The 13,784-nt window shown below is 64.7% G+C and overlaps 1 protein-coding gene across 1 annotated transcript in view; it reads right to left on the bottom strand.

Annotated features, from left to right (window-relative positions):
• Positions 1–13,784, bottom strand: part of MYO15B (myosin XVB) — a 32,008-nt gene that overhangs the window by 420 nt on the left and 17,804 nt on the right. The window contains 38 exon segments of the mRNA XM_027081363.1: positions 95–235; positions 341–474; positions 656–789; positions 1,049–1,164; positions 1,329–1,474; positions 1,654–1,750; positions 1,886–1,963; positions 2,065–2,159; positions 2,252–2,367; positions 2,469–2,542; positions 3,872–3,948; positions 4,347–4,419; positions 4,510–4,573; positions 4,743–4,888; positions 5,276–5,430; positions 5,520–5,631; positions 5,837–5,978; positions 6,049–6,167; positions 6,361–6,479; positions 6,613–6,688; positions 7,253–7,312; positions 7,537–7,649; positions 8,112–8,331; positions 8,446–8,536; positions 8,631–8,886; positions 8,964–9,068; positions 9,239–9,317; positions 9,524–9,736; positions 9,835–9,956; positions 10,105–10,203; positions 10,403–10,487; positions 10,607–10,677; positions 10,774–10,874; positions 11,113–11,274; positions 11,739–11,811; positions 12,026–12,204; positions 12,289–12,524; positions 12,628–12,723. Of these exon segments, the coding sequence (XP_026937164.1) occupies positions 95–235; positions 341–474; positions 656–789; positions 1,049–1,164; positions 1,329–1,474; positions 1,654–1,750; positions 1,886–1,963; positions 2,065–2,159; positions 2,252–2,367; positions 2,469–2,542; positions 3,872–3,948; positions 4,347–4,419; positions 4,510–4,573; positions 4,743–4,888; positions 5,276–5,430; positions 5,520–5,631; positions 5,837–5,978; positions 6,049–6,167; positions 6,361–6,479; positions 6,613–6,688; positions 7,253–7,312; positions 7,537–7,649; positions 8,112–8,331; positions 8,446–8,536; positions 8,631–8,886; positions 8,964–9,068; positions 9,239–9,317; positions 9,524–9,736; positions 9,835–9,956; positions 10,105–10,203; positions 10,403–10,487; positions 10,607–10,677; positions 10,774–10,874; positions 11,113–11,274; positions 11,739–11,811; positions 12,026–12,204; positions 12,289–12,524; positions 12,628–12,723 (4,575 nt within the window).

Below are 13,784 nucleotides of genomic sequence, written 5' to 3'. Positions count from 1 at the left end.
CGGAGCAGTGGGCAGAGGCCTGGGCCCAGGCTCCCGGGCACACCAGGCCTGGGTGAGGCGCTTGCCACCTTCTCAGGGCGCAGAGGCCACCCACCTGCGGCAGCTCAAACCAGATGGTCTGGGGGTTGTCAGCCGAGCCATAGTTGAGTTCCAGGCCAGGGGAGTCCTCAGGCCCCAGTGGGCTCAGCACGCGGAGCTGCTGCAGGTCCCTCAGGGCGATGGAGCAGCACAGGTCCTGGGGGCGGGGAGGGGGGACGGGGAGAGAGAGCGGAGCTTGGTTCCTCTGGGGGAGGGGTCGGTGGAGGTGGTGGGAGACAAGTGGCCCAGGAGCCTGGCCCACCTGAGAGCTGGGGTCCATGAGGATGAGGTGCTGGTGGTTCAGCCCCAGCAGGCCAGGGCTGGGCAGGGCCGGCTTGCTCACTCTCAGCACCATGTAGACAGTGTAGCCAAAGAGGGGCAGCTCACTCACGGCCTCTGCGGATGGAGGGGTAGAGCAGGAGTTCTGACCGCTGGGGCCCTGGGACCTGCCGGACTTTGCCCCCAGGACAGAGGAGAGGGCAGGGCAGGTGGAGAGCTTCCTCAGCCCCTCCACCCTCTCCCCTTCCTTGCTGGGGCTCCCGCCTCTGCCCCAGCTGCCTCCTAGCCCCAGACCCACCTATGAAGCTGATCTGCGCTTCCTGAGAGCTGCATCCTTGCAACTGCCGCAGCTCCTGGCCCATCAGGCTCTTCACAGCGGCCACGTTCATCTGACATTGCAGCCGCTTTGGCAAGTAAGCCAGTAGGTCTTGCCTAGGACACAGCCTGGTCAGTCAAAGCTGGGCATACAGCAGGTGCTAAGTAGATGGACCAGTGGCTACCGTGGGTGAGACCGGGGATCCAGACACATGAATGAGGCGTGGGTTCTGCCCTTGAGGAGCGTGGGGGGGTGGGCAGGTGTACCCAGCCCCCATTTGGTTAGGGCCACAAAGGGTACAAGTGGCCTTGACCTTGGAGGAGGGGGTAGGGGTGGTGGGGTGACAGGAGGTGTGAGGGCTGTGTTCACACTCACTCTGAGGGGGGCTCCTCGTGGTTCCTGCTGAGGTGCTGCAAGGCAGCCAGCCTGGCAAGTCGGGCATCTTCCTGGGCGCTGACTAGCAGCTTCCCCTGCAGGTAGTCCCGCAGCACCTGAGGGGGGAGCAGTGAGGGGGCAGCTGTGCCCCAAAGCCCCACCTAGTGGGTGGCTCCTGGGCCTCAAGCCCTCCCCCCACCCAGGGAGGGACTCTCCCTCAAGCTGCAGCCGAGGTTCCAACTACCAGCGGCGCGGCAGCGCGGGGCCGAGTGGGGCTGACCTGGCCGTAGTGGGTGCTGACGTAGGTGGGATTATCGAAGTGCAGCGGGGTCTCCCAGCCGAGCCGCCGGCTGTGCAGGCTCACGTCCAGACCCACCACCTCGCTGTTGAGGTACTCCCGGGGCCACAGGGGCCGCACCAGCTGGCCTGCGCGGGGAGCCTGGGTCCACAGCCTGCCCTGCCGCCCGGGGCCAGCCCCGCCCACAACCCTGCCAGCCCCAGTGTGGGAGCTGCCTCCCCCGTGGCCAGAAGAGCAGACTTGGCAGGCAAGGCCACGTCCCTGAGTCCAGCCGGGCCACGCTTCCTCCCCAGGCCAGGTGGCCTACCTTCCCCTTTGATGAGGAAGAGGGCAAATTCCTGCACTTCATGGGGGTCCGTGATGCCCATCTGCCCACACATCTCCTCCAGTACTTCTGCTGCCACCTGGACATGCGGACAGGGCCGTGACGGGGGTGCTGGGGAGGGAAGGAGGCTGCAGCAGGGGAGGGATGTCCCCAGAACTGATGCCCATGGCTTCCCTGGGTCTCCCCAGCCCCTCCTCTGGGTCCCTGTGCTCACCGTGAAAGTGTGGGTGTTGGTCTTGTACTCCACACCCCCGGGCAGGTGAATTAGGAGCAGGTGGACTACTTGTCCTTTCTGCCAAAGTAGGTACGGGGTCAGCCCCCCAGTGGGCAGAGGCCCCGGCCCCCCCACCCAGAGGGAGCCCCAGAACACCCAGCCGCCTGCACCCCCCGTACCAGGAAAGCCTGCATTTCGCCTGGGGAGGGCAGCTGCCGGCGCCCCCCGTACTTGACTGTGTGCTGGAGGTGCCCCTGGCAGCGCCGGGCCAGCTCTGCAGAGAGGAGCCAGGCTGGGGTCATGAGCATCCCCAAACCCCTCCCCAAGCAGCCGAGACCCCAGCCTGGAAGCCCCTCCCCCCGGCACCTTGGCTCAGGGCTGAATGCTGCAGAAACTTGGTCACGTAGGGCATCAGCGAGGTTGATGGGGGAAAGTAGCCTGTGAGGAGGCTGAGGAAAGTCCACCCTCGAGCGCAGAGTCTCCTGCAGGGCAGAGAGCCTGGGCTTTGGCCCGGCCGGGCAGCAGCACTTTGGGCTGCCCCTGAGAGGCCCGCCACCGACCCCCGCCCGTCCCCCACTCTCACGGCCGGGGGTGTCCTGTGATCTGCTTGATGGCCTGGCAGTAAATCTCATCCCTGAGGTTCTCCTCCTGGCACAGCTGTGGGGAGAGGAAGGGCAGGGGGCAGCGGGTCGGGGGCAGAGCTGCAGTGCAGTGCAGTGGAGTGAGGGATGGCGTGGGATCTGAAGTCGGAGAAGTCCTGCCAGTGGCGTGGGCTGGGGGCCAAGTCAGGGTGACAGAGGTGACAGGGTGACAGAGGTGACAGGCCACCGTCATCTCTCGGCCTCGGTTTCACTCGGCTTAATAGCATCTGCACAACTGGCCACTCAACTAAGTCGCCGTCTTTACCTGCTTCCAGGCCGTGCTCGGCCCTGTCCTCTTTCTCTGGTCCCTCTGTCTTAGTCATCTCTGCTGACCCTCTCATCTCCTTGACTCCTAAGGGCTGCAGTGCCCTTGGGCCTCTGTCTGCTGATGACTCCCAGTGCCTGCCTCCAGCCCAGACTTCTCCCATGAAGCCCAGACCTTCCACTTGGAAGACTGGGACTTCAGACTTCATACATCCCCAACAGATTCCTCCACCAGGCTGGCCCCATCCTCACTCAGGCTTCCTGTGGCGACCAGCATTGCTCTGGCCTAGGCCCCCGTGTCCCCCTCGGCCCCTCGCTCTCACACCCCACGTGCACTTCACAGCAAACCCTGCTGCTTGGGGTCCTTCTTCTCCCCTCTGCTGCTGCCTCTGGGCCTGGGCCAGCCACGTCTCACCTGGGATTGTGGCAGGAACCCTCTCCTTGCCCTTAAACTCCCAGAATCGCAGACAGCCGCCAGAGCGACCCCACGAGATATAAGCCACGTCTCTCCTCAAAACCCTCCAGTGTTTTCCCAGATCTCGAAAAATCCAAGTCCTGACAGTGGACCACAAGGCCTCCCGTGACCCGGACCCTCTGTCCCTCCTGGTCCTCGCCTCCACTCTCCCTCTTGCTCACTGGGCTCCAGCCACACTGAACTTGCTGGGGCCGAGGCTCACCCCCGCCTCTGCCTGTGTGCGTGCCCCCATGCCCTGCCCCCATGCATACGTGCCTCACTCGCTGGCCGCCCTCAGGTCTGCTCCGGGGTCACCTTGTCACCAAGCCTTCTGCGCCGAAGCAGCCCCTCCCCTGCTTTATCGCTCCGCACAGCACTCTTTGCCCCGGACACGTTGCCTCAGGGTTTACTGAGTGTCTCCTCTAACCAGGCTGTAAGCTCTGCAGGGACTTGGCCTGCTTGGTGCACTGCCCTGCCCCCAGCACGTAGGTGCTCGATAACTAATTTTGGATTCTTTGAATGTATAGTGACCAGGGGACACGGGGTCCCATGGAGGCCCAGGCAGGAGGACAGGAAGGGGCCCTCAGGGCTCACTGACTCCCCACAGCTTCTGGCTCACTTTCCTACCTTCAGCAGCCCGTAGAGGAGATCCAGGTCGTTCTTGCCCCGGGGCTTGGACTGGTCCCCCATAAACTGCATCAGAGCTGCGGGCAGGATGAAAAGCACGGTGAGCTGGGCTGGGGGCCTGGCCCTGGCTCGTGCTGTCGCTGTGCAGGGCCATCTCATGCCTTGCTCTCAGAATGCGTGTGAGCCAGGCGGAGCAGCAGTCTCAGCTGTAGCGACGAGGAGACGGTTCAGAGAGACCCTGTGGCCACCCAGGGCTACATCAAGCGCACAGCAAGCCAGACCCACCGCTGCCTTCCAGCCCAGACTCCACACAACCCGCAGCCCCCTGGGCATGAGTAGAAGTGGGTGAGGGCCATGTGGCATAGGAGCCACCGGTGAGCTTCCCCGAGTCGGCGAACTCAGGGACAGAAGGCGACCAGGTGCCTGGGTCCCGGGCACTGCAGACATGGCGACCCAGGACACCGTGGCTACTTACCCTGGAAGCTTCCCACGGCCCGCCTGTTCACGTCCTCGTCACTGATGCTGATGAGTGATGCCTGGATGGGAGCCTGCGGCCAAAGAGGCTGCCTGTGGGTCTGGGGCCATGGGGGCCAGGGGCCAGGTCTGCTGTCCCAGCTCCTCCCCACCATCCCCCTTACCTTGCTGTACTGCACCAGGCTGGCCATGGCCTTCCTCTTGGCATCTTCACTTGTCTGGCCCAGCCTGAGGGGGCGGAGGGGAGGACAGCCCCGCTTGCTCAGCCCTCCCACCCCCATCCCAGGCTGGGTAGGGAGGGTGCTAAGAGCCCTGGCCCGGTGGCTCTTGAGCAGGGAGTGTCCCACTTCAGGGACACTGAGGATGGGCAGGCATGGGGCGGGCCCAGGGCACTCACAGAGTCTGGGGCTTCCGGAAGTAGCGCAGGGCAAATTCCTGCATGGTGTAGTCGGAGTCCGTGGGCAGGGTGACGCAGGCCACAGACGGGGACGGGCTGGTGGCCAAGTTGTCACTGTGTGCCTGGCTCCAGGGGTGGGTGGGGAACTTAGGAGCACCGGAGACCTAGCGCCACCCGAGTGTCCCCTGGCCTGTCCAGCGGCCCTGCCCCAGCCCCCGCCCCAGCGCAGCCCAAGAGAAGCAGGCAGAGTAGCTGCAGTGAGCACACCACCAGAAGCCGGGACGGTCGAGAGCTGTTTACTGAGCACCTTCCAGGTGGCGCTGAACTAGCTGCCACGAGGGCCACACGAGAGGCAGACCGCCCAGCCCTGCTGGGGAGACAGGACAAGACATCGGGAGCGGGCAGAGAGGCGGCATCAGACCAAGCGCTGCCCACCAGGCGTGGGGTGGCCCTCCGCCGCTCTGGGGCAGTCGAGCCCTTTCTTCCCTCGACTCCTAGTTAGGCCTCGCCTCGGCGTCTCCCGTCTTCCTCACCTCCGACGCCTTATCCCACTCTCCGTGCCGCAGCTGACTCTTGTGCCGGCCATTCCTCTGCTCCATCGAGAAGGAAAAGTCCGGAGCAGCAGCCGGCTGCACTACGTCAGCAGGAAAGAGTCCGGATCGGCCCCCGGTGGAGCCAAACTGCCAGCCTGCGGGGAGCATCCAAGGACGGTGCCTCACCTCCTGGGCCCTCTGCCCGCCCGCCGGGTGCCAGCCGCCCTGCTTGCCCCGGGGATACCTGGCTCCAGAGCGGCCACCGGCAACAGCTTGATGAGGTCCCCCCGTTGGAAGCTGAGGAGGCTGTGGTCGTCAGTGAGGTAGCTTCGCAGGGCAATGACGTAGCCGGAGTCCTGCAGGCGGGCGGGTGAGCGGCCAGCCTGCTTGTGACTCCGTCCTGCCCGTCCCACCTGCTCCCCCGTTGGCGTCACTCTCCACCAAGCGCCCCCAAGTTCCAGCCCCACCCCAGGCAGCTTGAAGGAGCTTGGCTGACGGCATGGGGTACGACGCAGCGGTGCTGGAGGCCCCCCGCCCGGCGCCCTGCCGGCCCGCACTTGCCTTTCTGAGCTCGCTCAGGAGCAGCTCAACCATGGCCTTGACGGCTCCCGCCCGGACTGTGTGCAGCAGCAGCCGTTCACTCTTCAGGGACAGCTCCAGGGTGGAGCCAGCCAGGCACTCCACGCCCAGTACCTCAGCAAAGCTGTGCAGAGGGTGGGGCGTGAGCTGGGGGCCGTCTCGCCGGCCCACGCCACACCCCAGCCCAGGCTCACCTGTACGAGCGGAGAGTCTTCAGCTGGTCGGGGTGGAAGCTGGGGCCTTGGGTCACCTTGAGCAGTCTCAGCCCCCGGTGGGACACGGCCAGCAGCTGCACGTCGCTGCCACCCTCGCCCTGCCCGGAAGGTGGTTGGCTCACGGACAGGCTCCGGGCTCCCCGCCACCGGCCAAGACACCCTGGGGCTGCTCAGGCCAGTGCTATTCTTCGTTGGTTCCACTGGGGCCCAGCCCACCCCCAGCTCTAATCCTGCTGCGGAAGGCCAAGCTGGCCTCCAGCCCTGGGCGCTACCATCCCCAGCCTCACTGACCGAGACGGGGAAGATGCGGGAGAAGTAATTGGCCCAGTTGTCCCTGGCGGCCACCACGATGCGCTTCTTGACACTGTCCTCAGCTGTGTCCAGGGAGTCCAGGCCCACCTCCAGGTCTCCTGTTGGGCAGAAGTGGCCCCAGGCCGTCCTCAGGCTCCCTCACAGCGGGGACCCCGGAGTCTACTCCCTCCCTCTGGGCAGGCCCAACCCTCAGCACTCTGGCTCCCTGACTCCAGGGTCCCTGGACCCTACGTAGCAGGTCTTTCATCCTGTGCCTCTCGTCCTGGGAGATCCGGATGCAGGACTCCGCAAAGGTGTCCCTCAGGATCTGGGGGCAAAGCCAGGCGGTCACCACCAGGTCCTGAGGCCACAGCCCACCCCAGAAGCAGCCACGCATGGAGGAAAAAGCTAGAGAGCCCCATAGGCACGTGGGTGGAGCAGGGAGGGATGCCTGGCCTTCCAAGCCCAGGGCCACGTCCACCCGGAGCTCCCACCTGCCTCCCCCAAGCTGCCGGCACTAGTTGGGCTGCTGCTCCTCTGTCAGCTGAGATAAGCTTCCCTGAAGGAACACGGGACTTCGGGGAGGGGGAGGGGGGCAGCTACTGTAGAACTGGGGAGAACAGACACAAGCATTGGGAGCATCTAGAGGTGGCAAAGGGACAAGCACGAGCGAGCACCTGCTGTGTGCCAGGCCTGTGGTGGGTGCTGTATACGCTTTATTTTTAATCCTCGTCATAAGTCAAAAATGGCCCTTATTCTGAGGGATGTTGGGAGGATTAAATAAACGAAGGCAGGGCTTGAAACACACCAGCGTCCCCGCAAGCGGGGCTGCTCTCCTGCCTGGGGTGGGGGCGGTCTGCCGGTACAGGTCCCAGGTGGGCTGGGCTCTCACCTGCTCACAGAGGAGCCTGAGGCAGTAGGGGTGGCTGAAGTTCTCCCGGGGGTAGAACACCTGGGCGAGGGCAGGGGAGAGTGAGAGTGCGCCCGGACGGTGCCCCCGCCAGCCCCCCTCCCGCCCCACCTCTGCCTCCCGGGCCGGAGGAGGTGGGGCTGGGGAAGTAGTCCCCAGTGTCTGTGTGTGGAGAGGAGATGCTGGGGCCCCAGGCTGGCGCCCCTACAGCCAGCGCCCCGTCCCCCACCCAGGGAGGCCAGGCTGCGGCCCGCCCTCGCGCCCACCTCCTTGCGCAGGAACAACCTCCAGGGGGCGCTGGCGTAGGAGAAGCAGACGCTGCCCGAGGGCACGAGCAGCTGGGTGGAGATCCCCTGGTCCCCCATGGTCTCCACAAAGCCTGGCGGATAGAGGGGCCGAAGGGCATCAGGCGAGGAGCTGCCCAAGCCGGAATGATGCAGGCACGGAGAGAGAAGACCCTGGCCCACTAGGGCCCCACGTGGCCCAGCTCAGTCCACCTCCGCTGCCTCCCTCCCCCCGCTCCGTCCCATCGCCGGCCTCCATCTCCAGCTTCCCACGTTCCCCACTGTCCCTGACGTGCGTGGGCCCCCCCGAGCACGTCAGCGGGGTCACTAAACTCCTGACGAGGCCCACGCCCCGTGACGGTCCCTCCGTGCCAGACAGGCCCCAGGGGTGCCCGCGCCCTGCCCCCCGCAGGAACGCGGAAGCTGGGGCTCCTCACCCACGGCTCCAAAGTCCGGAAGCGCGAGCAGCTGACCTCGGCCGTGAGCGCTGAGAGGCCCTTAGGAATCCTGCCCCTGCCCCCCACAAAGCCCACCACCAGGGATATGGGGTTTCTCACTGTGCGGCTCAGCTGGAGGGGTCGCTGGGTCCAAGGGTGGAGGCAGTGGAGGTGCTGGCGGAGGCGGGGGACTCTGGGCAGTGGGTGGGTTCTGGCCAAACAGCTCTTGAAGGGGCCCCTGCTTCTCCTTGATGGAGTTGGAGGGCACACGCCGTGGCTGGCCCTCGGGTCGAGGGGCCACAGCTGGTGGGGGGCCCTTCCCTGGGCTGGGGGACAGCGTCTGGGGAGGCACGGAGAATACACCCAGGCTGTGACTAGCGGCCAGGTCTCCCCCGGGGAGCCTCAGGAGGGCTCTGGCGCGGTGCAGCGCGCTCTGGTCAGGACGGGGCCTCACCGAGGGCAGCGAGGAGGCACCACTGATCCCCAGCTTAGCCAGAGCCTCATCCTTAGGGTTGTTTTTCTTCAGGAAGATCTGGGGGGGCTTCCTGAGAGAAGGAAGAGGTCAGGAGTCCACACGGTGACTCTGGGCAGTGGGCAGTCCTGGCCGTCCTCCCCCTCCCCACCACCGCCGGGGTGCACCTGGGCGGCTGCACGGGCACGGGCACGGGGCCTGGGCGGCTCTGGTATACGCGGATGATGTTGCGGATCTCCCTGCTGGGCTCTGCCCGCCGGGGCTTAGGGTCCGAGCTACGCACCACGGCTCTGCCCTCTGCCGGCCGGCGACCACCGCCAGGCCCCGCCTCTGTGTCTGGCTCAGCCTCAGCCTCCTGTGCAGCTTTGGCCCCATCTCGTGTCAGTGGCTTTTTCTCTACTGGGGGAGGAGGAGGTGACGGCACTGACCAGAAAGAGAGGAAGGATGTGAGACCCTGTGCAGAACCACAAAGCCTGCCCCCCCACCCTGCTCCCCACCACCTGCTCTCGGTTCCTCTTCTTCCGGCTCCTCCTCCTGCTCTTCCCCCTGGGGGATCTTCACCTTGGCCGGAGGCCTCATCGCCTCCACCTTGATCTGCTGCTGCCCTGTAAACGCCCCAAATGGCCCTCGCTATTACTCTCCACCTGGCCCGCCCGTCTGGGCTCCTGGACAGGCCACACTGACCTGGAGGAATAGAGTGCACCCCGCCGTCCCCTGGCCAGGCTGGGGCGGTGGCTGAGTTTTTGTGTGGGATTGCCACCCCAAGGGCCCTCACCCAACTTCTGGAAATAGTCCCGTTTCTGCTGGAAGCTCTTGGGCCGCCGGGGCCTGTTTTCAGCCTCCTGTGAGGTCTCCTGTGGCAGGAGGGGAAAGAGAAGGAGCTGCCCTGCCAGACAAGTTGCCACTCACAGAGCAAACCCGCTCAGATCCGTGGGGCTGGAGCCTGGCAGCATCTTTTCTGCATCTCCCCACACCCCCCATGCCGTGTCTCCCACTTCTGTGGCCTTGGAGCCTGCTGCCCCACCCCAGCCCTGCCACCTGCCTGGCCTCGCCTCTTCACCTTCAGGCAGGCACCTACCAGTTCCAGGTCATGCTCTGGCTCCTTCTGGGGGGTGGGTGTCTTCTTGGGCTTGGAGGTGATGGCTGGGGGTGGAGTCAGGGAGGCAGCTCCAGGGGCCTGGGCCTGGGCATGATGCTCCAGGGGCTGGCTCTGGCGCTGCTTTGCCTGCTGCTCAAGGGACAAGGTCATGGCCTGGGTGGTCATCTGCTGGGCCTGACGGGGGAAGGGTGGTGTGCCAGGTAAGAGCTGGCCTAGCCTCGCCCCACAGGTCTGTACCCACTAGGCAATCCATGGGCCCTGCCCACCCTCACCAGGATCAGCGCCTGCTGGTTGATGAAGTTCTGCTGCTGGACTGCCAGCTGCCTCGCGTCCACGCTGGGAAGCAGGGGCTGTGGCTGTGGCTGCGGCTGCGGCTGTGGCGGCACCACAACGGCTGCGAGTATGGCAGGCAGTCAGGGTGGACGAGCGCCATGGCTGAGCTCCCAGCCCTCTGCCCACTGTGCCCTCTAGGCCCCAGGCAACACCCTCCCTCCTCCAGTCCCTACCTGAGAAGGGACACAGTGGCTGTAGTCCAGCCTTACCTGGCATGGCGGGGACCGCCCCCATTGCTGGCATCATGGGCACGGGTGCAGGCATCATGGCTGGCTGGTATCCGGGCATCTGCATCATCCCTGAGTACACTGAGGGAACAAGGCCCCCCCCCCCAGGTCGGTCCCTGCCTGGGCCCACAGACAGCCTCCCTTCAGCCCCAGGCAAAGAGAAGAGTACGGGCCACCAGGGTGCTAGCCAGAGCTCTGATTGCAGCTGCGTGGGGATCCCAGGCCATGCTTGCCTGTGTTGCTGGGCAGGGAGGCCCTGGGTGCTCAGCCCCGCACTCACCCACGGGATAGCTGCCTTGCTGCATGGGCCCCATGGCGCCCCCTCCCTTCATGCGGCCACTCAGAGCCCTGCCTTGCTCCAGATCCTGAAGGGACAAAAATCACAGGTCCCAAGGTCAGAGCTAGAGCCCTAGGAGGGATGGGAGGGGCAGCAGAGGCCCCAGGGGCGTAGGGGCAGCAGTGGGGTGGGGTCTGCGTGCGGGACACTCACGCTGAGGCACGGGGAGAAGAGGTGGTCCAGGAAGCCATCCAGACTCCCTGAGGTCCGGGACTCACCTGTGGAGGGTTACTGTCACCTGCCTGGGGCGTGGGGCTCTGGCACCCCCATTCCCAGCGCTCTGCCAACCTCAGTGTGCCCACTCCCAGCCTTACCTGTGTGACCCCTGCTGGGCAGAGTTGGGGCTGGGCCTGGAGGGGGACCTGGGGGCAGTGAGGGGGCCTGGATGCCAGGGGCCGGGGGGATGTCCTCGGCTCTGCAGGAGATAGTGGGCCCAGCTGAGGAGATGCCCTGGCCGGGGGGTTCCCAGGTTGAGGCAAGGTGTAGAAGCTGCTGTAGGGGTCATCCCCCTGCGGTGGGCGGAGGCTTGGGGGCGGGCGGGCTGGGCCTGTGGCAGCACCTGTGAACCCCCGCGGATGACAGGGTGGCTGAGGGGGTCACCTACGACAGGATAGGGACAGGAGCATGCCAGGGGTGCTGTGGGTGGCACCTACAAGCCACGGTGGGCGATTGGGTAGCTGTGGGGACCGGCCGGGTCCCCCAGATCCTCGGTCTGGCCAATCAGGTCCAACACGAAGTCGCAGCCAGCCAAGTCCTGCCAGGAGTCCTTAGAGTGCAGTGACACAGACCAGCCACGCGGGGGCGGATCCAGGCCTCTGAGTGAGACAAGGGCATGGAGCAGAGGGTGGTCAGCCAGGCGGACGACCATCCGGAAGGGACAAGGACCTGAGGGTGGGCTGGGGGGAGGGGGTTGTGGAAGGGGACAGGAACCTGGCTGAGGACCCAGTGCAACTCACAGCCCTCTACTTTATCTGCAACTCACAGTCCTCTACTTCTACAGTGGCTCTGATGCATTTATTCATTCAATTTGATGAGAACCTGGACCAGATCTAGCAGGTATACTCTCTACTTGCTCTCTGTCTTGAATCTACTGTCTGGACCCTGCCCACCCACCCCGCCCCTTCGCCCCCATCCCGCCCCCCGGGGAGCAGGTTTTGGCTTTGGAGCAGCCGCAGGAGGTGCTCGGCGGGAGAGCGGGCTGGGAGCATGAGGAAAACCAGGAGGCGGACGGGACAATGGCCAGTGTGGGCTGCGCTCGCCCATCCCAGGCCCTGCACACCTGCTCTGCAGAATCCGCCCGGCAAGTTGCTCCCCTGTGGTCCAGGACTCCACCTCGGCCGAGAAGCACTCCTCTGCAGGGACGAGGGGTAGGGGCAAGAGTGAGGGACAGCAGGGTCCACCCGGACAGGAAGGGAATACTGTCCCGTGGCGGTTCCGAAAGCAGGAGAGCAGGGAGGTCAGGGTCACATGGGGAGGGCTGAGGAGGGAAGGGGGCCGAGGGAGGGCGAGAGTGCCGGGCAGGCTGCAGCGTGGGCCTGGGGAGGACCGAGAGGAGGCAGGCGTCACCGGTGAAGGTGAAGACATCCAGCACCATGCGGCCCTGCCTCCATCCGGCCGTCCACTCGAGCTGGGTGGGTGGGTGGGCCCGCTCGGACCCAGGGGCCCGCTGCGTCTGCTGCAGGGCTCCCAGCAGCCTGTGCTGGCACAGTGCTGCCATGCCCCCGGGAGCCTGGTCGGACACGAATCTGCGGGCACAACACAGGGCTGCCGTGGGTATGGGGTGGCCCGCTGAGCACACCCACGGGGCCCCCACCTGCCGGGGCCCTTACTTGAGCAGCGGCTTCTGCAGGGTGGACACTGGGGGGAAGGCGCTGAGCAGAACAGCCAGGAGGGCCCAGCCGCGCTGCCTCTGCTGCTCGTCCGGCTGGTGCCAGAGCTGGGCTGCGAGCTGACTGAAGATCTCGTTGCGCAGCCCCGGCCGGCGCTGCCCCTGCCGCACCAGGTACTGGCCCATGGTCTGCTCCTGCCAGGGCTCCAAGGATGCGTCCCCCAGGAACCGCAGCATCTGCAGACACAGAGTGAGGGGAGGCAGGACGTGCGGGGCTCCCGGTGCCCGGCCAGCACCCCTTGCACGGGCCCACCCTGCCCCTCCCCAGTGTGTCACTCACCACCTTGTTGATATCCAGGGCATGCTGAGGGTTGTCACTGTCCAGCCGGGTCAGGGGTTTGGTCAGCAGCTGCCCAGGTCTGGGCAGGGATGGCTCCTGCAAGGAAGGAGGGCGACACGGTGCCTGAGCAGGGGCTGTTGTGTGCTGACCTGCCAGACACAGCCGCGGGGGAGCCCCAAGGGAGCACGCGCCCTGCGAGAGGGAGAGGGGCTAGTGAGGAAAATCATCTTAAAAATACATCTCGGGGGGCTTCCCTGGTGGCGCAGCGGTTAAGAACCCGCCTGCCAGTGTAGGAGACACGGGTTCGAGCCCTAGTCAGGGAAGATCCCACATGCCGCGGAGCAGCTAAGTCTGTGCACCACAACTGCTGAGCCTGCGCTCTAGAGCCCGCGAGCCACAACTACTGAAGCCCGCGCGCCTAGAGCCCGTGCTCCGCAACAAGAGAAGCCACCGCAATGAGAAGCCCGCGCACCGCAACGAAGAGTAGCCCCCGCTCACCGCAAATAGAGAAAGCCGCGTGCAGCAACAAAGACCCAATGCAGCCAAAAATAAATAAATTTATTAAAAGAAAAATACATCTTGGGACTTCCCTGGTGGTCCAGCGGTTAAAAGTCCACGCTCCCAATGCAGGGGGCTGGGGTTTGATCCCTGGTCAGGGAACTAGATCCTGCATGCCACAACTAAAAAGGGTCCCGCATGCTGCAACTAACGATCCTGCACAGGCAACGAAGATCCCGTGTGCCGCAGCTAAGACCCGGCACAGCCAAATAAATAAATAAATATTAAAAAAAACCTCTCAATCACTCCTTCTGATTAGAAAACTAAAGCTCGTGCATGCGGAAAACTCAGAAAACATGGAAAAGGATGAAGAATAAAAACCACCATTAACATTCCACTGCCAGATAAAACCACAGTTAACATTTTCGCCTCTTTGTTTCTAATCTTACTTTCTACGTGTAGGTACACACGTCATCTCCCCACCCTCCCTGTTAACAAAATTGGGATCGTACTCTACGTGCAGTTTTGAATCCTGCTTTTGCCGCCAACACTGTAGCCTGGACACTTTGCCTTGTCATTCAGCATGCTTTAACGACATGGCTTCAATGGCAGGGCAGTGCCACAGGTGTAACGAAGGTGTGGCACTGCAGATAAGTAAC

This window comes from Aethalodelphis obliquidens, unplaced genomic scaffold (assembly GCF_003676395.1).
Source record: "Aethalodelphis obliquidens isolate GAN/ISIS:26980383/991018 unplaced genomic scaffold, ASM367639v1 scaffold44, whole genome shotgun sequence".
Classification (NCBI taxonomy): domain Eukaryota; kingdom Metazoa; phylum Chordata; class Mammalia; order Artiodactyla; family Delphinidae; genus Aethalodelphis; species Aethalodelphis obliquidens.
Note: the sequence above shows the minus strand (reverse complement) of the source record. Positions and strands in the feature narration are given on the sequence as shown.